Consider the following 23,319-nt stretch of genomic DNA (forward strand, 5'->3'; position numbering starts at 1 on the left):
GCGTCTGAACCCTGCTTCTCCTGAGGCCCGCGCCCCTTTAGCCTCAGACACCTGGATTCTCGTGCAAGATGGACTGTGCCCCCCTGAGGCCCCGGAGAGAATGGGGGGCTCCCGCCCCTCCCCAAGGCGAGACGGCGGGCATGGGGTGGGCAGCCGTGGCAGCGGACCACTTCAGCTGCGCTCCGGGTGGAACTCAGCAGCCTCCCTGGTGTCCTAAGAGAGATGACTTCCTGGTACAGAACAGGGCAACATTTGACTCTCCCGTGCTCTGGCCAGATACCCCGCCCAGATGGACAGGTCCCAGACCAACGACTCTCATTTCCATTGCCGCCTGGACAGGCTTCTCGGGCCCCGCCTGGAACAAGCAGCCCTAACCGGGGATTCCTTACCCAGAGGCTTGGCAGCGGCTGGTTTGGCAGCTTGTGGCTTGGGGGCCTCGGGCTTGCTGGCCACTGGTCTTGCAGCAGCGGCAGGGGGTCTTCCGGCTGCTGGCTTTGCTGCTGCTGGCTTCACAGCCACTGCAGGTCTCACCGTGGCTGTCTTCGCGGCCACAGGGCTGGCAGCCACAGGTTTCACGGCCACAGAGTTAGCAGCCACGGGCTTCGCAGCCACCGGGTTGGCAGCCATGGGTTTCGCGGCCACGGGGTTGGCGGCCATGGGCTTTGCAGCTACCGGGTTGGCAGCCACGGGTTTTGTGGACACAGGGTTGGCGGCCACGGGCTTGGCGGCCACGGGCTTTGCCACCACAGGCTTCGCGGCAGCTGGCTTTGCAGCTGGCAAGTTTACAATGGTTACTGGTTTCGTTGTGGTGGTCACCGGTGTTGTTGTGGTCACTGGTTTAGATGTCGGACTTGAAGTAACATTATTTGGAACATTTCTGTTAAAACAGATTAAATATTAGCTCTACTGATACTTTCATGGACTCTAACAAAACATATCCCATGAAGCATGTGAAATCTGCTGTTTTAGCAAAACTATGCAGCAGGTTTTATTTTTTTGGGATTATGTATAATGCCTCAAAGACTAAATTCCTGGGGCTGGTACTGTGGCATAGTGGGCTAAGCCTCCACCTGCGGTGCCGGCATCCCTATGGGCACCGGTTCTAGTCCTGGCTGCTCCTTTTCTGATCCAGCTCTCTGCTGTGGCCTGGGAAAGCAGCAGAAGATGGCCCACATGCTTGGGCCCTTGCACCCTCGTAGGAGACCTGTAAGAAGTGCCTGGCTCCTGGCTTCAGATCAGCTCAGCTCCAGCTGTTGCAGCCATTTGGGGAGTGAACCAGTGGATGGAGACTTCTCTCTCTGCCTCTGCCTCTCTGCAACTCTGCCTTTCAAATCTTTCAAATAAATAAATAAATCTTTTTAAAAAGATTAAATTCCTATTTTTTTAGAATGTGTGCCACTAAAAAGATACTGAACAGCTTATAAAAGTAGAATCATTAAAGATTGTACTATTATTATTGTACTATTATCTATTGTACTATAAATACATCTGATAGCTTTAATTTCTAAAATTAAGTCAGAGAAAAACTGAGAGAATGACAAATTATAATATTTAATGTTCTAATTTTATAAATTAACTAATTGAAACGTATACACCAAAAATTAAAATCAGTGAACGGCTGCTTTCACTCTAAGGAAAATATCCACTCAACAGAAAGCCATGTCGAGCTGGACAATTCCCAGGTTCCCAGACAACTGCAAAGTTACCAGAGAGCGTACGGTTGGGAGTGTGTATGGTTTGCTGGCATGCATCTCCGTCCCTGTGTGTGTGGGTCTGTTATCCGTTCTGGAGCTATTTTAAGCCCTAAAAAGAACAGCCATGTGCTGAGCAGACGCACACTCTGCCACCTCCTTGCTCTTGGTCAAAGTCCTCCATTCTCTAGTGGTATCTTGCTACACGTCCCACGCAGTCTATCTTCAAGCCGATGTCATAGAATTTGAACTGTTAAGTTACTTTGCTCATTCTGTTTTCCCCAAGATAAGAGAGATGAGCCAGTTGTAGGGAATGTTCCGGGGAAGTAATATGGAAACTAACAGCTGGGAACCCAGAACTGAGGCTACACCAAGCAGAACCAGCTCCCCAGCACCCAGACGAAGGTCACAGCTGCCCGGGCAGAGAGGGTCAGCTTACTCTACTGGGATCTGGAGCCACTCCTCCAGAGGAGGCTGGGGGTCACGGAGAGACGGGTTTGCAGTAGAAGAGGCGCACTCTCTCTCCCCACCCCGGAGCTAAGCCAGGCATTCATATCCCAAGGATTTGAATCCTTGTCTTATCCAGTACAAAGGTCAGAACCCTTGCCTCTCTCTGTAGCATTCTCTGAGGGGCACAGATTGCTGACCCTGGGGCTCACTGGCTGCAGTCCTGCCCCCGCCTGGGCCTGTGCCCACCGCCCTCCTCTGGCCCTAGAGTTGGAGCAGGGCACACAGCTCCGAGCATCCTGGCACAGCTCCCTGTAGATGCCCAGGGCTGAGCAGGTGGCAGGACCTCCCATCAAGTCTGCCCGCCCACGCTTCACTGCGCCTGGCAGAAGTAACAGTGTAGCAACTCTAGCTCAGCTCTGCACAGGCCTGCGCACTTCCGCCTCTGTCACCGCCCTGCCCGATCAGGTTCTGCTCACCCGCTGGAGCCTGAGGGACCAGTGGAGCAGAGGTGACTGCCCTGGGGAGGAGCCTAGCCAGAACTGCTAACCCAGAGAACCACAAGGAAGTAAAGTGCTCTGGGTTGTAGCCACTGGGATCTCGGGTAATTTGCTACGCAGCGGAAGCCAGCTGGTGGGACGGAAGCTTTAGCTGAGTGTCCGCTCGGAACATTCCGGAGGTCACACACTCTGGACTTCAGGGTGCTCGTCCACGAAGCCGGGAGCGGCTGGAGGAACACGGCCTTCCTCCGTACTACAACTTTCGTCACCCTCGCGAAAACCACTTACACTTGTCTGTGACCAAACTTCATGGAATTCTTGGCCGGTTGGTCCCCTTGGAACCAGTCACACTGTTTCTTGATGTCAGGGGGCAGGTAAAACGCATTGTCACCTAGGAGAGAACAGAGAGAAGCCGTCTGAACTACCCGCGAGGCACCTGGAAGAGAATCCCGTGCGAATTAAATGGATCGCGTGGCATTTAACCTGTAAATATTTGAATTAAGTAATTCCCCCAGACAAGCTAAGCCCAGGGACTTTACACATCAGGCACGGCAGTACTTGATCCATAAAAACCTTAAGAAAACACGTCCTATTTGGCCAGACTCGGGTGATTAGGTTAGGGATAATATTTACTCGATGTGAGACAAAAGACGGGAATGAAAGGGCAACGAAGTGGAAAGAGTCTAACGAGTTCCAAGTTCTCGAACGTCCAATTATAATCCAATTACTTCTAGTGTTTTCTTGATGCTTTGTTGCACAAGGCTTTCTGTTTCCAGAGCAATGGCCCCTGGTAAAACTGGCTTTCTTGGCTTCACATCTTTTCCCTGCGTCTTGCGGGGACAGACCTCCCGAAACACAGCGATGTCACTGACCTTAATTTCCCCTTGAGTAAGGAACTTAGAGGGCACACGGGTCTGTACCTGTGGCGTCCTCACTGGTTCAGTGCCTGCCTGTGCGGACGTCGGCTGTGCAACCTACACTCTCCGGGGAATGCAATGGTGATTGACAGACCGTGGGGCATCAGGCCCTTGGGGACCGCACACCTGTAAACGTGCAGCCGCAGGCCGTGTCATAGACGCTGTGAACGTGTGTCTGGATTTACCGTGAGCAGACCACGTTCCCAGCGAGCAGGGGCGGTGGGAGAAGAGCTCCGAAGGTGGATTTTCTGCTACGACAGGGGTGGAGAGTGTTCTAGGGAGGGGGAGCCCGGTCAGCAGCTACCCAGAGGTGTTCAATACGATGCAGTGGGTGGCTAAGCCCACATCAATACAACCCCTTCTAGAAGTTTCCTTCCAAGAGGATACACTCCCCTTATAACACGCCAGCTTATCACACTGTGCATGACAGGTGTGGAGCTGACCCGTCTGCCCACACGGTTGTAAACTCTTAGTGACGCCAACAGTGCCTGCTCAAATCCCACGGAATCAATGCGTGAACAGCAGCAGTGACTGCTGCCATGTGTCCCCCACGGACTCGGCTCCAGAGGCCTTTCTGGCACGTGGCAGGTGTCGGTGGGTATTTGTCAAATGAACAAACAATTCACATCAGCTCTTTCCCACGACTGCCCCCCACCCCACCCTGCTGTGTGGCCAGCCAAGGGTGCGGCCAGCACAAACCCAGGCCCAGGCTCCCACTCGGGGTGCAGGACTTACTGCCGACGAACGAGGGCAACAGCCTCCCGAAACGCATCAGGGGCTCCTCATTGAGCTCCGTGGACTTGTCCACCAGCTTGAAGAAGACGTCGCTGGGCTCGCTGGCGAAGCTGTACACCTCCTTGACGTTCACCTTCCTGCCGATGCCCAGGACCACGAAGAAGTAGCCCTTGCACTTGGCCTGCAGGATGGCCCTCTGGGCCTCCACCAGCTGCTGCTTCTGCACCTCGCCCGTCAGCATCAGGACCACGATCTTTAGGTTGCGCGGGTTGGGGGCACTTTCGAAGACGCGCTCTATGGTGTAGTCAATGGCGCTGCCCAGGGCCCGAGTCCCCTGCAGCTGCTTCATCCTCAGGCTGAGGAAGTCCACCAGCTTCTCCTTGGAGCCATAGTCAGTCAGGGAGAATTCCACCTTCACGGGGGGCACGCTGGTATTGTCCAGGGACTCGTAGGGTGCGTGCTGCACTACGGCCACTCTGGCAAAGTGCTGGGAGGCCTTGGGGTCCGGGCTTATGTCCAGCTGTCTGACCAGGTACCCGATGTACTTCTTCATCTCGTTGAACTGGAACAGCGTGGTGGTGTCAGAGCTGTCCAGGATGAAAGCCATGTCAATGTCCACATCACTGCCCGCTGCCCGCCTGTCCCTGAAGGCCGGCCTCCAGCTGCCGAATCCACAGGATGGGTCGATGTTGCAGATGTCTGCAAAGAAGCAAAGTAGCCATCATTTTGTGACTCCCGCTGCATGAGACCACACATCACACGTCGCTCTGTCAGGGGCCCGGAAATCAAAGCTGTCACATAAAATGCAAACCCATTCGTGTCTGGCTGCCTCAAGTGTGGCCAGAATCCCGTTTTCATCACCAAAGATGTACTGGATGAAATAAATCAATCAGTGAAAATCCTGTGGTATACCACAGTCCTGACACTTCAGAAGAGAGAAGTCAGGAGGAATTATCTTAGCTGTTTTCCACTCGTTGAAGACGCGTGACCTGGGAAGAGTCTAGACCCGCGTTTTGATGCTAGAGACCAAGGTCAAAATGTGAGCAGAGCCCACGTTCCCCTGGTCACCTGTGGAAAGAGCTATCCCCCTGCCAACCAACCAGACGCCGTGCTGTGGGCGGTCCCCTCTGCTCACGGACCCCACGCGCACACAGCGGTAAATGTATGGGTTTGTGAATGTTGACGTAATTCAAGCTCTTTCTAGCGATCACCATGTTTCACGCAGCCGTCCCTCTGCGGAGACCCGCGTGCCACGGCAGCCGGGCAGGGACGTGGCTTACCCAGGCAGACGTGGCAGGTGAGGACATTCTGCAGGAAGCCGGCCAGGTCCCTCCTGGCGGGCAGGACGAGGGCGTGCCCCACCGCCGTGTTGTTGATCTGCTTGAAAAAAGAGCAAACGATTGGCAGACACCTGCGTGGTGGGAAACTACCGGAGAATAAAGCTGAGGAGTCAGTCAAGGGCACATCCATGAAACAAGACTCAGCGTCTTCTCACGTGGAGTACGATAGGAAAACACAGGCTGAATTCTAATGAGAGGAGCTCAAGTTCAAACCCCACTTCTTTACTTTGTGCTGGATCTGAACCAATGTTTTTATTTGTTTATGAGGAAGACAGAGAGAGAGAGAGAACAGACAGAGACCTCCCAATCCACTTGTTCACTCTCCAAATGCCTGCCGTGGCAAGTGCCCAGCAGGCTGGACCTGGGAGCCGGGAACTCCGCCTGGGTCTCCCATGTGGGTGGCAGGCGCCCAAGTCCTGGAGCCACACCACTGCCTCCCAGGGTCTGCCTTAGCAGAGAGCTGGAGTCAGGAGCCAGAGCCAGGGATCGAACCCAAGTCCTCTGATATGGGGCATGGACGCTGAACCCACTGGGCTGAATGCCCATCCATGAATCAAAATTATGTCACCTCTTTGGGACTGCGAGGTGGAGACAATGGCACTCTCCTAACGGGGCTGTTGGGAGAATTCAATGAGGCGATGTACAGAGAGCAGAGAACCAATGGGTTCCTGCAGCAAACAGTGAGGACGGACGCCTTGGCGTTACTGCTAGCAATGACGGCATCCCGGAGCTGTGAGCTCCAGCCATGCCCGCCCTCTCAGGTCTTGTGAGTGACAGAGCAAGTAAGAAAATCTCTGCTGACTCATGCAAAAAGTCCTGCCCACCATGGTGCCTGGCGTACAATCGTTAGTCTTCATTTAACTCCTAACTGATTGGAGTGAATGATTGGTGAATGAGTCAATGCTCAATCAACAGCTCGTGGCGCTGGGTCACCCGACCCACACGAGAGAAGAGACATAAAGGGCCCCTCACACGTGGGCACTGCCGATGTCCCCGGGGGGAGAGGGGGCACACTGGATTCCCAAGCCCGCAGCTCAGAGTGAGCACCTGGGGTCCTCTCGTGAGGAGCCAGACCGACCCCAACATCCAGGCCCCCAGGAAGAAAGCAAACAAGCTGTGGCACCCCCAGCAGGGGCAGCGAGCATCAGCCACAGCCAAACAGAGCACAGAGCCTCAGGGTCACCGTGTGACACGTGAGCAGGGACCTGGAGGGATGAGTGACAGCCACGTGGATGCCCCCCTAGGGCCAGAGCCATAAGAGAATCCCTGGAAGTTCTCGGTCTCACGGTCCCGTGGGGGACCCGGGATGTGCCTGGGAGAGAGGCGGGGCCCGCAGCGCCCCGAGCACTGACCTGCAGGGCGTTGATGAGCTGCCGGTCCTCCTGGCTCGTGAGGAACAAGGGGGTGATGCCCGCGTCCGAGAGCTGCAGCACAGCCTCCCTGAGCTGGGGGGACGCGCGCGTGGGCCTGTTGCTGAAGAAGATGGCCACCTTCCTCATCAGGAAGCCACTGCGCACGCGCTTAAACGTGTTTCTGGCCACGAACGACATGGCCGTGTCCAGGCTCTGCTGCTTGCGCGTCAGAGACACCTGGAGGTTGTTGATCTTGTTCAGCAGCGCCGACTTCTTCCTGGAGTCCGCGAAGCGGATCTCCGTGGTCACCTCATTGTTGTAGCTGAGCACGGCCACGCGGGCACCGCGCGGGCAGTTGCTCTCCGCGATGGTCAGGTTGCCCACGACACTCAGGAGCACGTCTTTCATGCGGTTGAACACGTCTTGAGTGACACCTTCCGAGGTGTCCAAGGCAAAGGCCAGCTCCGTGGGGAAGACGGGGCATTCCAGGGGCCCTGGGAAAGCAGCGTGGAGGGAGGGTTCCAAGCAAACACTGCTTATGGGGGCGCGGGGTGGGGGTCCCTCGCTTCCCTCGGAAGAAAGGCAAATCGTTGAGGTCAACTTACCATAGCAGCAGGCTGCGAGAGAGAGAGAGAGAGAGAGAGAGAGAGAGAGAGAGAGAGAGAGAGGAGGGTGAATGCCGTGTCTGCAGTGTGAGAGCCTCAGACCCACAGTCAGGAAGGCAGAAAACCATGTACTTACGACACTTGTCCTTGATGGACTGGACCAGGGCGCATTGCTTTTGGGGGGGGAGAGAAAGAGAGTGTGAGGGGGGCAGACAAAGGCCCACAGGCAATGCCCCCCAACCCCCTGCAACTTACATCGATGGAGTCGCCTCTGTTGCCCTTGTGGCCCTGCGAAGAAGGAAGGAGAGGCTGAGAGCGGGGCACCCCGCTCAGTGCACCCACAGAATGCATCCGGGGCCCACAGAGCACGACTGGATGGCCTTGACTACCTAGAGTCTCTCCCTCTGAAGTTTACTTTAGAACTTGAAGAGGCAAAACAAAGAAGACTCAGAGCCAACGCGTTTCCCCTGGGAGGGAACTTGGCTTCGGAAACAGCTCCACACCCTGAACACCTGGAAGTCATTGCCCATCCACACACAGGAGCTGCCTGCCCTCCCCGGTCCACAGCCGTGCTCAAGGGAAGAGCTTCCGCCAGCCAGCGTGCCCTGACACGCCCTGCCCCACAGCAGGGACACCGGGACACCAGTGCCCCAGCTGGATTCTTCCCGCCTACAGCTCTCGGGACAGACCCCCAGCCGCCCTCAACCCATCAACCCAATTCCTCACTGCTGTCTTCTCGCAGCCCAGCGGACCAGCGTCCCAAAGGCCACTTTTCCCACACCGGCTTAGTGGCCCCCCGTGACACTTCCCTTGCCGAGAAAGCCGCCATCAGAGCGTCCTGTCTCGCCCTTTCTCTCACCATCTGGCCACACCTGTCTTTCGCCACCCCTCCCAGGAGGGACTGTCCAGTTACCGTCCCCCTTCCTCTGGGACCCACACCCATTTTTACACAGGGGGGTATTCAAACGGGGAAACAAAGACATCACCAATAAAGAGAGGAGTGGTACAACAGCCCCCAGCAGCTGGAGAGGAGCGGGGTGGGTACTCACAGAGGGTCCTGGGTAGCCGGGGTCTCCCTTCTGCCCAACAGTCCCTGGAGGTCCTGAATTTCCCTAGAGGGGACGACAGAACAGGCACGGCTCGAGTGTGGCAGGAGACGGAACTGCCTCGGCTCCTGCAGCTGGGAGGGGTGGGGGGGCATCTGATCCGACGCCCCCCAGGACCGCGAGAAATCTCTCATTTGAAAGGAGCTTGAGCGCCTCCAAAATGGAGGAGTAGGGCAAAGGGATATTGACAAAGCTTACGTGAGGGCCATCGGCACAGCCGCGAGTATGTTCTGTGGCAGGTTAAGGCAAGAGCAACGCTTGCCCCAGAGCCAGCAGTAAACTTATCTGGGGATGTTGGGGAGAAATGGTACCCGACGAATGGGCTCACCGCTCCGTGTAGACCATCCAGTGTTTAGGACGCTACCTGACCGCGCTCACTGATTGGGCCAGCTGCAACGCAGGGCTACACTTCAACTGTGTCTCTCACCACAGTGGAGCACAATTGGCAAACTCAAGACCCACTACAATCTTAGGGGGATGACCAAACACCCACTGGAGAGCCATCCAGAACCAGCAGCAGCTTGGAGACGTGCAGGAGTCTCCCTGGCCAGGGCCGAGGAGCCCAGGGCCCAGGCCGGCTTGTCTGCCAGCCGGGACTCAGCCCACAGGGCACCTGCGTCTCAGCCCTGTTACAGCGGCAGGAGTGGAGCCCACTCTAAGGTGCCCACGTCCCCCACTGGAGCGCCTGGGCTCTGTTCCTGGCTCTGGAACACTGACCCGGCTTCCTGCTAACACAGACCCTGGCAGGCAATGGGTGTTGGCGCAAGCAATGAGGTCCCTGCCACCGTGTGCGTAAAAGGTACCTAGAGAGCCAGAGGATGTGAGCACACGTTCTCCCTCCCTCTGTGTGTGTGTGTGTGTGTGAATCTGCACATTTGTCCAGGTGGACATGGCCAGTGAGGCTGCACAGCTGTTGGACCTCTCCCTCCTGCCTGGCGGCCTGGGGCTCCCTGGTGCTGGGCCGGGCATGTGAGCTGCAGGCCAGTGGCCTGTGAGGTGCCAAGGACGGGGCTCTCAGTGTGACAGCCACCGTCTACACTCACATTCTGGGGGTTGGGATCCCCTATCACCCTGAGTGACCGCTGGCCAGGTTGCAAGTAAGGAGGAGTCATTCCAAAGCCTCGGTGGCCAACCACACCACCTGCGCTGTCACCCCTGCCCACAGGCCAACTCACCCTCCGGCCTCTCACGCCTTTGGGTCCTGGTGCTCCGTCCGCCCCGGGCTCACCAGGGGTACCCTGGAAAGAGCCAAGAAGAACACGGTCACACTGTGGAGCCGATGCTGGAGCCCCTAAAGCATGGAACGTGCTCTCCACGCCAGCCGAACGGTGCCCGTGACCTGCTGCCCCGTCCATGGTACAGCTGCGGCACCCAGCCGGCCGCGGGCGATGGTAACGCCATGCAGATGATAGCATTTCACTGCTTACAAATGACCCGCAGAGCGACGCCTCGTGACCTGAATCTCACAAACACCGTGACCCCCCGACACGGGAGGGGCCCCCGAGTGGGGCCGAGTGTTCCGGAGCAGCCCGGTCACTCAGTGGCTGATCCAAGGCTAGAGCCAAGACTCTCCGCATTTCAGTTCAGGGACAAACAGGCCCCGGGAAGCAGTGGGGACGTTCACCACCGAGGGAATGTTGATTTACCTTCGGCCCTGGGTATCCGGGAAAACCTCGTTCTCCCTACAAAAGATAAGCACAGGACTCACAATTGAAATCATCTAAAACAACTGCTGCTGAAAGAAAGAAAGAATTTTCGATAGATTCATCCAAAAAGATAATCACTCAAGCACAGTGAGCAAAGGCTTTTTTAGCAATGTACCGGGAAAGGCAGCCCGGGTGCCCTCGCGGGTACCTACTTTCTTGCCTCTGCGTCCCTCATTGCCAACTCCATCTCGCCCGTCGTCGCCCTACGAGTGGGGAAGAGACCACGACTGCAGGCTGCTGTGCGGGGCACACCACAGCCACCACGCCCGCCACAGCCACCATGCCCACCACGGCCGCCACGGCCACCCTGCCGCTGCCCTGAGCGGGGGCCCTTGAGCCCTGGGCTGTTTCCAGACCAAGGCGCTGGGGCAGGAAAGCGTCCCGCTCCTGTGTCACCCTCCCAGGGTAACAGGACCCTGTCTGCAGGCACAGGACATACACTCCTCCAGCCACATGGGCTGGTGGACCCCAAGTACACCCGAGTGCTGACATCCTAAATAAGGACTGGAAACCGTGAACTTCCACACAGTGGTCAACGTAGGTTCCGAGACACAGCCGGGGGACCTCAGCCCTCAATGGCCACCTGACGGCCACCGGGACCTCTGATGCTTCCCCGAAACAAGAACACGGAGCTCAATCCCCGCCCCCCCACGCCGGCCCTCCTGCCTCTTACGTGCCCCGCTCTCACTCCCTGCCCCACCCCTCCCTGCCGACCAGCTCTGTCCCTGTCACTCTCCCACGCGCAGCATTCAGAACAGGACCCTGTGGATTATGTCAGAGGAACTGCGGGACACACACATTACAAGCTCTAAAACACGCAGGGAAATCACCCGTGGTTGACAAGTCTCCAGGGGACAGGACAATGCCCAGTCCGACACAGACCCGCTTGTTCCACAGTTACTGGGGGGAGCGATTGCAGTGGCTCTACGTAAATCTTTTTGAACGTGAGCTGCTGGGGGAGAATTGCTCTTCCTAGGATGCCGCCTTTGCTGTGCAGTCGGTGGGGGGGGGGGGACTCAGCGAGTCCAAAGCCCCTCTGACTTCAGAGCACCTGCAGGACACACTGTGCGGGGGCTCCGAGCTTCAGGCACCACCGCATTCACTCAGCAGGGACAAAACGTCTGTACCCACACCCCCATTCTCACCACCGAGGAAAAAAACTCATTTTGAAACTGATTGACTGTTTGCAAGCCACAGACTTAGAGTTTGGCATCGGATCCCAAGGATGCAAGAGCTACGCTCAACCATGTGCACCTGGAGCCGACCCCCAGCTTCCTGCACTGCCCAGCAGGGTCAGCGACCCCCACCCGAGCGACTGGGACTGCTCACCGTCTCCCCACGAGGGCCACGGCTGCCGACGCCTCCTTTTGGTCCCGGCTCTCCAGGCTCACCCTAGACAGAGAACACGGCTCAGAGGTGCGCCCAGCCCGGGCCCAGCCCCGTCCTGGGGGACTCCCAGGGGTTGGGGGAGTACTGCTGCCAGCTGCTTGCTTCAGTTTTTAGGGTTTGATGAAATGACTGTTAACTGCAGGAAGCAGGCACATAAAAACAAATACTGCATATTCTCACTCAATGCCGCTAAGAGATGTCTGACCTCGTAGCAGCCGAGAGTGGGAGAGGGTGACCAGGGGCTGGGAGTAGAGGGAAGACAGGGTGCTTGGATAACAGGTGCTGAAAGACAGTCAGCCAGGAGGCCCAGAGAACAGCTGGACAGGAGGAGGAGAGTACAGGACAGGAGGGGCAGAGTACAGTCAGACAGGAGGGGTGGAGTAAGTACAGCTGGACAGGAGGGATGGAGTACAGCTGGATAGGAGGACCATAGAACAGTCGGATGGGAGGGGCAGAGTACAGCTGGACAGGAGGAGGAGAGTACAGGACAGGAGGGGCGGAGTACAGCCAGACAGGAGGGGTGGAGTACAGCCAGACAGGAGGACTATAGAACAGTTGGACAGGAGGGGCAGAGTACAGCCAGACAGGAGGACCATAGAACAGTCGGACAGGAGGGGCAGAGTACAGTCAGACAGGAGGGGCGGAGAACAGTCAGACAGGAGGGGTGGAGTACAGCTGGACAGGAGGGGGAGAGTACAGGACAGGAGGGGCAGAGTACAGTCAGACAGGAGGGGCGGAGTAAGTACAGCTGGACAGGAGGGGGAGAGTACAGTCAGACAGGAGGGGTGGAGTACAGTCGGACAGGAGGGGTGGAGTAAGTACAGCTGGACAGGAGGGGCGGAGTACAGCCAGACAGGAGGACCATAGAACAGTCGGACAGGAGGGGCAGAGTACAGCTGGAGAGGGGGGTCAGAATACAGCCGGACAAGAGGGGCAGAGTAAGTGCAGCCGGACAGGAGGGATGGAGTACAGGACAGGAGGGGCAGAGTACAGTCAGTCAGGAGGACCAGAGAACAGTCAGACAGCAGGAAGAGTACAGCAGGACAAGAGGAACAGAGTACAGTCAGAAAGGAGGGGCAAAGTACAGTCAGACAGGAGGCATGGGGTGCAGCCAGAGAGGAGGAATGGAGTACAGTGGGACAGGAGGAGCCATGTACAGTTTGACAGAAGGATAAAAGTACAGCCAGACAGGAGGGATGGAGTACAGGACAGGAGGGGCAGAGTACAGTCAGACAGGAGGACCATAGAACAGCTGGACAGGAGGGGCAGAGTACAGCTGGAGAGGGGGGTCAGAATACAGCTGGACAAGAGGGGCAGAGTAAGTGCAGCCAAACAGGAGGGATGGAGTACAGTCAGAGAGGAGAGGCGGAGTACAGGACAGGAGGGGCAGAGTACAGTTGGACAGAAGAGGCGGAGTACAGGACAGGAGGGGCAGAGTACAGCCAGACAGGAGGACCAGAGAACAGCCAGACAGGAGGAAGAGTACAGCAGGACAAGAGGAACAGAGTACAGTCAGAAAGGAGGGGCGAGTACAGTCAGACAGGAGGCATGGGGTGCAGCCGGACAGGAGGAATGGAGTACAGTGGGACAGGAAGAGCCATGTACAGTTGGACAGAAGGATAAAAGTACAGCCAGACAGGAGGAATGGAGTACAGTGGGACAGGAGGAGCCGTATACAGCTGAACAGAAGGATAAAGGTACAGCCAGACAGAAGGTGTCCGTCATGACGTTCCCCAGTGCAGGGGGCAGCTACAATCACATCAATTTATGACACGTCTCTCAAAATAACTAGAAGAGAGAAGCACAAATATTCCCAAGACAAAGCAGTACAATCGCCAGGGCCTGGTGACACGCTGTGCACGCCTGTGGGAATACCCCAGGACAGCCCATGAAGGCGCACAATGACGACGTTGAAACTAACAGCCAAAGGCCACATGCACGTGTGGACTCCTGGAAAAGCACTGGCACAGGCTGACGGGAAGAGGGAGAGAGAGCAGAGACAGGGTGGCAGAGAGCCGTGCCACGTTGACTTCAGCCACGAAACCCAGCAGACCACAGAGGACTCGTGTGGACACAGGCCTTCACTGATGGTTATGATCAACCGGACTCTCAAGATGGACAGAAGCAAGTTCTCAGGGAGCCTTCGTGTCACAGACTTGCTGTTGGCCCATCGAAGGACACTGGTCCCATGGATGCTCCCAGCTGGCTGGCAGAGCCGGGGTGTACACACTGCCCGTGTCCGCAGCGTGGAACACGAGGGCCCAGCGCAGGCTCACAGTCAGCACCCACCAAAGCCAGGACAGACGGGGTGGCCCCAGCTGATGACAACTTCTGGGTGGGAGGAGACCAGCTCCAGGAGTGCAGACGGCGGCAGTGACAATGGTGGACGGAGGGTGGCCACAGAGCCCCTCCACCCAGGGGAGACCAGAGTGGGAATGAGTAGTGGTGGGCGGCAGGGAGGTGCAAACTCAGCCGGTGGACGGATGGACAGACAGACAGCACAGGAGAGGGAGCAAGCAGGGTGGGGTCCCCATCCCGGGAAATGTCTGCTTCCTCCCCACAAACCTTTCTCCCCAGGGGCCCAATCCTGCCGCGTTCTCCCGGAGGCCCGGCAGTCCCTCCGCTTCCCTGGAGCACAAGAAAGGATCATCAGGAAGTGTCCCGCTGGCCGCCCAGAAGGGCCTCCCGCCACGTGGAGCTCGGAGCCCGCCCAGGGCAGGGGACCTGTGCCGCCCGCCGAGCCCAGCTCTCAGGCGTGTGCACACGGCGCTGGGGCCTGCCACACGCAAACACGCATCGTCGGGGCTGGGACGGGTGTGGCATCTGCCATCAGGCTCTGTGTTGTGGCTCCCGTGGCCTCCCGTGGATCGCCTGACCCGGAGCCCGGCTCTGGGGGCCGAGGGGGAAACGCCGTGCAGAGCACGTACAGCTCCAGCCCAGGGCTTCAGCCCGAGGGGCCGTCCTCGCTTTGCCTGCCACCCAGGGGCTTTGCACACAGAGGAGCCGTGCCCGGAACTCTAGGAAGTGGGGTCTCTCTTGCTGTGAGGATGGAGGGTGCACCCGGGGGCAGTGTTATCAAAAAGCAGGGTTGAAGGGCTGCTGGGTCGGCCCTGGACCCCTCTGCCTGCCCGGGCAATGCAGCGCCACCTCGCTACATGCAGGGGGTCCCCGTGAGACACACTTACCCTAGGTCCTGGAATGCCTTGCTCACCGATCAGGCCTGGAGGCCCTGTGGGACCAGGTGGGCCCTGGGGAGGGAAGCAGCCACCGTCAGTGTCTACCAGGAGCCTCTGAGTGGCATCTGTTCATGACAGCCCCCGTACCCACTCCCTGCTAGATCGAGCTACATCTGTGCAGTGGGACAGGCCCCAGCCATGGCAAGGAGCGAAATCCTCACACACGCTACAACACAACCCCGGGAACCCGGAAGGCTGCCCATCTCACTGGTCTGTCCACGTGCAATGTCCAGAACAGGCAGATCCATAGACCCAGAGAGGAGAGGGGCGGTGGCCAAGGGCTCGGGGTGCGGGGTGATGAGGACCAACTGTGCAATGGGTGCAGGGCATCCCTTGGGGCTGGGAAAACGTCCCCAGGTGAGATGAGGGAGGGCTACACGCCAAGAACACACCATGGGCCACTTTCAAATGACTAGTTTAACACCACCTAGTTTGACACCTGGCGAGTGTCCCCACGGATGTCCCTAGGCACAGGACCACAGAGCGGGCACTGACCTGTGCACCTCTGGTGCCCTGCTCTCCCGCGAAGCCCGGCTGGCCGGGGCCACCCCTGTTGCCCTGGGAGACACAGAAGACGGGGAGGAGTCAGCATGATTGACAGTGATGGCAGCTCCCGTTCCACCTTCATTTCTGAACCAGGGGACACACAGCCCTCCCCGGGGTTCCAGATGATGCCGGGGCCACCCACAGGGCGAGACGCTGGGCGCTCAGAGCAATCGTCTCTGGTGCTCTCTGCTTTCAACCTCAGGTCTCAGCTTTGTGACACGAGGATGGTTTGCACCTGTCTTGCAAAGGTGAGAGAACTGACTCCCCACAGAGCTGTGGCCGGCTGATGGCCAGAGCAGGGGCAGGAGAGGCCGGGGTGTGGCCAGGCCGCCCTGTCCTCAGACGTTTCCCCTGCCTCTCGCCCCGTGTCCCCCTGGGGACCACTCCACAAGTCACTGTGGAAGTGGTGCATGGAGATGCTAGAAGAGACGGCAGCCATGGCCAGAGCTACGGAAGCTGCGCCAGCCCCGGGAGGCAGGGAGGATGCTCCCGTGCTCGGCTGGACTGCACGTGGGCCCCATGATGGACCGTCTCCCAGCGGCACTAGCTGAGCCACTGATGAGGACAAAACAGAGGCACCAGCCTCACCGCTCACCTTAGCTCCTGCAGGTCCCCTCCGGCCAAGGCCACCCTGTGGAGGAAGAAGTCACAGGGGCAGTGAGGGGGGGCCCGGGGACGCCGGGCATGGAGCCAGGGGCTCCCTGGGACTTAGCCTGTGTGTTCACCCATGGCCGGCACCCCTGCTGCCACAGACCAGAGGCGCGCCTCGTGGTACCCGCCACATCCGGGAGAAGTCTGCCTCCACACGGCCTCTGTCAGGCACCCAAGTGGACGTGCCAAGAACCCCCCAGCTCTGCCAAGCAAAGTAATGGCTTCTGGCTGCACAGCCCGGCCAAGCACGGATGAGGCATGAGACGGGCATGGTGGCCTGCTTCCCTGCCGTCATCCACGCTGCAGTGGGCTGTCGTGGAATGCGTCAGTTAGAGTGGGAGTCCCCGATCTTCCCGGCCACACCCAACACACACGCAGCGAAGCCAAGTGTCCCGAGCGCACACACGTGAACCTGAAACATTGGGAACTCATTCCTCTCACAGCTTGGCAAGTCTTCCTGGATACGCCGTGGGGGAGCCACGGCCCAGGTAACCCTGATTCCTGCCTCCTGGGTGTCCTCCGCGGTGGGCTTGCGTGAACTCCTGAATTATGCACTCAGGGTTAAGGGCGCGTATTTCGGGAACCGCCCTGTGCCGTATCTGCTTAATGCACCTAGGAACCACTTTGTCCACGCCCAGGGCACCAGCCCAGGGATCTCTGGGTGACCGTTCCGTCCTCGCTCAGGGCAGTGCCAGGCCTTTCATGGGAGACCCCGACCCCGTACCACAGATGATGGCTATGGGCAGTGTGGGGTGGGTGGGGGACCCTCTCCTCCACGACAAAGCCTGAGGGAGGGGCAGGAGGCCCCATGGCCAAGCAGAGGACTGAGTCCACGAGAGCCCCAGACCACAACGAAATCCAAACGCGCCTGGATAAAACGAACTCCACGTCCCACGGACTCCCCAGTCATTTCACGAAGCCAGCGTGGCTCGTTCCGCCCGGAGACCAGGTTGTAACGGCTCATCCAGGAGCTCGTGTTCCACTAAAGCACATTAGCCCCCAGGCGCTCGGACCTCTCACGACAACGGTTTCAAATGTGTTTTCTCTAACAGCACCAGGAAGGCTGCCGGCGAAGGTTGGATTCCAGCGGCGCCATTCCTTCCGGGAAGCCCAGCACCTCCCTGCGCCCCCCACCCCCCATCATCCAGGCGCCGCCGCCGAGGCCCCTGGTCCCAGCTGCCCCGCCCAGCAGGCAGCCTGAGCAGAGACCTGGCCCAGGCACCCAGCAGCATCCAGAACTTTCCCCGAGGACTGGCCAGTTCCCCACACAGGGACCCTCCAGCTCCAGGGCCCTGCTCTGGGGGCACCCGGGCAGCTCTCACGTGGCTTCATGCAGGTCATCTAAATCACCCTGGATTCAACCTTTCTCCCCCAGGACTGACGTATTCGGCAAGCAGAGGGCTCTTCTGCCCAGACCTTCCTGAACTATCTCCAAAGAGCAGCTGCAAGATGCAACACAGGAGCCAGCGCTGTGGCATAGTGGTAAAGCCAACGCCTGCAGTGCCGGCATTCCATATGGGCACTGGTTCAAGTCCTGGCTGCTCCACTTCCGATCTAGCTCCCTGCTATGGCCTGGGAAAGCAGTAGAAATGGCCCAAGTGCCTGGGCCCCTGCACCTGCATGGGAGACCAGGAAGAATCTCCTGGCTCCTGGCTTCAGATCGGCCCAGCCCTGGCCACTGTGGCCATTTGAGGAGTGAACCAGCGGGTAGAAGACCTCTCTCTCTCTCTGTGTGTCTCTCACTTTCTCTCTCTCTTTCTGTCCCTGTAACTCTGCCTTTAAAATAAATAAATAAATAAATCTTCAAAAAAAAAAGATGCGATACATTAGAAAAAATTTAGTCTAGTTCCATTGTTTCCATAGCAGCAACACATACCGAAAAATAATGAAAACAACAAACGTACAACCCCTTCCACTCTCCTGCCTCTATTTCTCCCACTCCCCCGGGATCGATATTTCTATTTGGATTGTTTAATATTTAGTGAGATAAAACTTGGCCAGATTCAAAAGCACTGAAGGTATCACCCTTAACAGCATCTTTTGGATGTTTTCCTGCAGGGGACAGAAACAGGGGTGGGGGAAAGAGAAGGGATGGAGCACAGAATAGTTTTAGGGAGGAAAATTTTCTGTAAGCAGCAGGACTTGGGTAACTATCCAAATCTTTCCAGTCCGCCTCTCCTGCCTGGCCGCCTTCCACCAAGAGAGGGTGCCGAGCACGGGCCCTCCCCACGCACCTGCCCCGAACTCTTGGACCTAGCAGCCCGCAGAACCACAACCCAGCCAAATTTCTGGTCACTACAAACCCCCAGCCTGCACCGCTGTCACCACAACATGCAATGGACCAAGACAAGGAAGGGGTTTTAAGAGCCCTTTGGATTCCCCAACTAAAGCGTTGTGGGCTGAAAGCAAAGATCCTGGGGCGCTCGCCCAGTGCCCCCCCACCGAAGAGCCCCCTGCAGAGCCCCCCAGGGCCCGGAGGACACTCACATCCTTCCCAATTTCTCCAGGACTTCCGGAAACGCCATCTCTCCCGGGGAGACCCTGGTGCAGGAGAGAAAAGCGGCATGAGCCTCTCATCGGCAGTGGCCATCACGTCCCACACTCTGCACGAGACACGGGACGAAGCGGCCCAGCTGCAGAGGGACGGCACTGGCAGGAGGGCTGGGCCCGTGGTGCCGCCACCACCGCAAGCCGCCAGGGCAGCGAGCACGTTCCCGAAACACCTAAGGGACGCAAACTCTGCCCCTGGCTGCGGGTGAGCCGACGTCAATGTCGTCCCTGTGACCCTCAGCCCAGAGAGGGGCTAGGAACACGGAGCACTTACCATGGGGCCAAGGTCACCTGTCTCTCCTTTGGGTCCTCTCTGCTGGCTGTCCTGTCCCGAGTCACCCTGGAACACCAAGGATAGGGGGTGAGCCACAAGGGGGGTAGTGCATCTTAAAGCAACACCCACCCTAAGACCCTCCCCGCCCCCCACGGCCCCGGCCCCAGCCCCGGCACAGGCCCAACTCACCGGGTCCCCGCGGATGCCGACGTCGCCCCGTTCTCCCTTGTCACCTTTCGGCCCTTTATCCCCCTAGGTGAAAACACAAGCGGAAGCTAAAACTCAGGTGCTTCCGCATCTCCCGGTGAGTCCCACCGTGCGTATCTGAGGTTCACAGCAGGACAGCACACAGCAACAGCAGGCTGACTCGCACATCATCTCACGGGGTTGTCCCACTTCTGTGGCACGAGCGGCTGAAACCCACTTACTAAGCCCAGATCCGTCACACACACAATTGCGCTGACTGCACTCCTCGTGCTGTTCGTCGGTTTTTCAATCTTCTGAAAACCGGTCTTCAATTCGCACATCTCACGCAGAACAGCGTTCACCATCCACTCATTCACCAGGGCACAGTCCCTTCCAGGGGTCCCCGCTCCACTCGGCCAATCCCTGAGTGCGTATGGAGCACCGCTCTGAGCCACCCCCTGTACTCAGCTCTCACCCTCGCAACCTGCTCTCCTATGTCCTGTGTCTGCCCAGGACACCACAGACACAGCACCAGGGGTGCTCAGGAGGGCTACTTGGAGGAGGTGGGCTTAGAACACACCAGTAGGGGCCGGCATTGTGGTGCCGGAGGTTAAGCCTGTGGCACCAGCATCCAACATGAGCACCAGTTTGAGTCCTGGCTGCTCCACTCCCAATCCAGCTCCCTGCGAATGCACCTGGGAAAGCAGAGGAAGATGGCCCAGGTGCTTGGGCCCCTGCACCCATGCGGGAGATCTGGATGGAGTTCCAGGCTGCCAGCTTCGGCCTCGTCCAATCCTGGCCATTGCAGCCATTTGGGGAGTGACCCAGCAGATAGAAGATCTCCCCCTCTCCCTCCCTTCCCTCTCCCTCTTTGTAACTCTGCCTTTCAAATAAATAATTACATCTTCACACACACACACACACACACAGTGAAGGAAGCAGCCGTGCCCATGGAGACGTCAGCAGTTGGCACCCTTGCGGCCGGAGCGGCGCCCTGGACGTCCACTCACCCTTCTCCCGGGACTCCCTTTTTCTCCCGACGTCCCGGGCAGCCCTTTGTCTCCCTGCCAAAGACAAGGAGCACAGGTCAGGCCCGGCACCGGCTCTGCGGCAGCCGAGCTGTCAGTCCCGGGGCTCCGCGGGGCCCCGGCAGCCGAGGGCCCAGAGGGAATCACTTACTTCTTCACCGTCCAGCCCGTCCAGCCCGATCTCGCCCAGCTCACCCTGAGGGGAACAGCACAGACACGTGAGTCCACACCCTGCGGTGGCAGACGGGAGAGCTGAAAACTATGGGTCAGGCACCCCAAAGAAACAAAAGCAGGCTTACCTTCTCCCCAGGGAATCCTCGGGAGCCCTGGAAGGCAAGGGGGCAAGGGGACGGTGAATTAGCACCCCCTACGTGGCTGGTCCCTGGGCAGGAGGATCCGCGGCGCTCCCATTCCCACCCACGCGAGTGTTACTGCATTCGGAAATTCAGGAGCAGAGACTGGTTCCTTTGTCTTCCCCCAGCGTCCTCTGGGGCACTGCAAAGCTACTTTCTGCGGCTCAGTGGGTAAAGCCACCACCTGCAGTGCCTGCATCCCATATGGGCGCCAGTTCAAGTCCCAGCTGTCCACTTCCCATCCAGCTCTCTGCTATAGCCTGGGAAAGCAGTGGAAGATGGCCGAAGTCCTTGGGCCCCTGTACCCACATGGGAGACCTGGAGGAAGTTCCTGGCTCCTGGCTCTGGGTTGGCACAGCTCCAGTCGTCGGGGCCATTTGGGGAGTGAGCCAGTAGGGTGGAAGACCTCTCTCTGTCTGTAAGTCTGCCTTTCAAACAAACCTTTAAAAATGATGGAGGCTGTGTTCCCACAGGAACCTATCCCTCCACGCTCGGGCCCCTTCCAGCCTGGCCTTGCCCAACACTGCCGGGAAGAGGTCACTGCTGACCATGATCAGCAAAAGTGAGCGGAGCGGCCCTTCTCCGCCTGGGAGCACTTGGAGAAACTGGGTCTCCGGCCTGCACGCTGAGCCAGCCCCTCCCGCAGGGACCCAGGGAGGGCCCATCCCCCACACCGCACCTTCACGCCTCGCTGGCCGGGGCAGCCCTGGAATCCTTGTGTGCCGTTCACACCGGGCGGACCACGCTCACCCTGTGGTGGGAGAGAAAGGCATTGCACGCTGGCACTCCCAGTCCCCGTCCCCGCGTCCTCACGGGGTCTGTGTCATTAAACAGAGCCCCTCAGCGCCCCTGAACCTGCAGGTCCCAGAGGGCACAGAGCCGTGGGGGTCACAGCACAGAGGGCAGCCAGTGGACCCTGGGGAGACTCTGCTGGCCTGGCTGCACCCCAGCACAGCCGTGGCTCCCAGCTGTCCAGCAGAGCCAGGTCCAGCCCTGCCCCCCAACCCCCAGCAGGGGCCCCACCACTCCTATCCCAGGCTGAGACCTTGCTCTGGCACCTCAACGCCTGGCCACGCGGCATCTGGCCCAGGCTCTGCTCCCAATGGCCCTGCTGCCGGCTCATCCCCAGCCCCTTAACTCGACCTCTTGGATGCTGATGCCCGGGTCAGCCACACCCCCAGGCGGCCACCCTGACGGGTAGCCCTGCAGCCCTGGTTAGGTTTGCTAGCCCCCGCCCCAGCTCACTTCCACATCAGCCTGCATCTTAGTCTTGTTTGTGGACGCCGGCGATGGGGTGTGGATGCCGGCTATGGAGCTCCCTGTCTTGGCCCGTCTGACCCCTCCCTCTGAGAGAGCCAGCACAGCCCGCACTTGTCGCTCTCAGGTTACCTGGCTGTCACGGCAGGGTAGAAAGCCGAGGAAAGTCGCTAAGGAAATTGGAAGTTTCCTCCCAATGGGAAGGGCATCTGGCAACAGGACAGCTTGCGAACTCCACATTTCCCCCCCAGCACACGGGGAAAAGATGTAAGGAATAAGATTGATTTGCACTTACAGGTCCACCCTCGTCGCCAGGATAGCCTCGGTAGCCATCTTCCCCAGAAATGCCCTGAACAAAGGAAGCAGGTGCGTCTGTCAGAGCCCGCAGCGCCCTGCGTGCCGCCTGCGGCAGCCCCGCAAGCCCCTCCACGCGGCCATGGGAAAACCCCGCCCCGCTTCGGCTGCTGCCTAGGACCTGACGGGTCCCAGGGGTTCCCTGCTGGCTCCCGCTGTGCGGAGAAAGGCTGCCGGTTCCTACCACGTTAGGGGCAAAGCGGCACGCCCGGCCGCACATCAGTGATGCCCCTGGTTCTCACGCTCTTTGATGAAGCCAAGAACCAACGTGCTGAAGAGTAGCTTCCTTCACCCGTGGGAGGAGGAACCAGGGCAGACGCGGGACCTCCCTGGGCCGTCTCCAGGGTGGGGGGCCCTGGCCAGGCACCTGCTGCACACACGGGAACTCTCCTTCCCCTCACCCGCCTCTGGGCCGTGACCCTGGGGAGGTTCCCCGGCCAAGGCCACGCGAGAAGAGGGCCCTACCTTTGGCCCGATGCTGCCGATGGGGCCTCGGTCTCCCCTCTCTCCGGAGCATTTGCAGGGGACCCCACAGCAAGCTTTCTCGGCAATGTTGTCCTAGCAAATGGGAAAACAAAATGTTCAACTGTCAAGAAGTTCCTGAAAAAAAGTGACAAATAGGCTTTTAAAGGTGAAAATCAGATGCAGGTGGATTTCATGGGGCGAGAGGAAGTCACTCCAGATGGCCTCCGCTCTAAGGAGGAGCCGGGCGGGGGTCCAGCCGCTGGCAGTCAGGGGGAGGGGGAGGAGCAGCGACCAAGGTAAGATCCATTTTATCCATGGGCTTGGTCTTTCCTGAATTCTCCAACACAGATTTTCAACTTTTAAATTGTAAGAACCACTTCCACATGTTTAAACTCCTCTCACCCAAACCTGCAGCTGGCTGGGACTGGAATGGGCTCCCACAGAGAGGTGCGTGCCGTGCCCTTGCTCAGAGCTTGGTCACAGTCACAGAGCACCGCACCATGGCGCGGGGCAGGGCAGGCCCCAGGGGCGCTGGCCTCTGAGCCACAAGGGCCACAACCCCAGGTCAACAGCGCCTCCAGCACCCGGCAGACCACCTGGCCTTGCCATCTCACCCCGGCCCCTGCCCTTC

General features: G+C 58.7%; 1 protein-coding gene across 1 annotated transcript in view; it reads right to left on the minus strand.

Annotated features, from left to right (window-relative positions):
* The window catches only part of COL6A3 (collagen type VI alpha 3 chain), an 83,195-nt gene that overhangs the window by 12,082 nt on the left and 47,794 nt on the right, over positions 1 to 23,319 (minus strand). The window contains exons 15-40 of the mRNA XM_062193863.1: positions 22,689 to 22,781; positions 22,165 to 22,218; positions 21,292 to 21,363; positions 20,559 to 20,585; positions 20,411 to 20,455; positions 20,242 to 20,295; positions 19,235 to 19,297; positions 19,046 to 19,111; positions 18,709 to 18,762; positions 16,166 to 16,201; positions 15,520 to 15,582; positions 14,974 to 15,036; positions 14,354 to 14,416; positions 11,729 to 11,791; positions 10,552 to 10,602; positions 10,340 to 10,375; positions 9,869 to 9,931; positions 8,637 to 8,699; positions 7,843 to 7,875; positions 7,724 to 7,760; positions 7,588 to 7,599; positions 6,983 to 7,476; positions 5,571 to 5,667; positions 4,291 to 4,989; positions 2,927 to 3,029; positions 390 to 877 (exon numbers count right to left, since the gene is read on the minus strand). Coding sequence (XP_062049847.1) covers positions 390 to 877; positions 2,927 to 3,029; positions 4,291 to 4,989; positions 5,571 to 5,667; positions 6,983 to 7,476; positions 7,588 to 7,599; positions 7,724 to 7,760; positions 7,843 to 7,875; positions 8,637 to 8,699; positions 9,869 to 9,931; positions 10,340 to 10,375; positions 10,552 to 10,602; positions 11,729 to 11,791; positions 14,354 to 14,416; positions 14,974 to 15,036; positions 15,520 to 15,582; positions 16,166 to 16,201; positions 18,709 to 18,762; positions 19,046 to 19,111; positions 19,235 to 19,297; positions 20,242 to 20,295; positions 20,411 to 20,455; positions 20,559 to 20,585; positions 21,292 to 21,363; positions 22,165 to 22,218; positions 22,689 to 22,781 — 2,992 coding nt within the window. The remainder of the gene's footprint in view (positions 1 to 389; positions 878 to 2,926; positions 3,030 to 4,290; positions 4,990 to 5,570; positions 5,668 to 6,982; positions 7,477 to 7,587; positions 7,600 to 7,723; positions 7,761 to 7,842; positions 7,876 to 8,636; positions 8,700 to 9,868; positions 9,932 to 10,339; positions 10,376 to 10,551; positions 10,603 to 11,728; positions 11,792 to 14,353; positions 14,417 to 14,973; positions 15,037 to 15,519; positions 15,583 to 16,165; positions 16,202 to 18,708; positions 18,763 to 19,045; positions 19,112 to 19,234; positions 19,298 to 20,241; positions 20,296 to 20,410; positions 20,456 to 20,558; positions 20,586 to 21,291; positions 21,364 to 22,164; positions 22,219 to 22,688; positions 22,782 to 23,319) is intronic.

This window comes from Lepus europaeus, chromosome 1 (assembly GCF_033115175.1).
Source record: "Lepus europaeus isolate LE1 chromosome 1, mLepTim1.pri, whole genome shotgun sequence".
Lineage (NCBI taxonomy): Eukaryota > Metazoa > Chordata > Mammalia > Lagomorpha > Leporidae > Lepus > Lepus europaeus.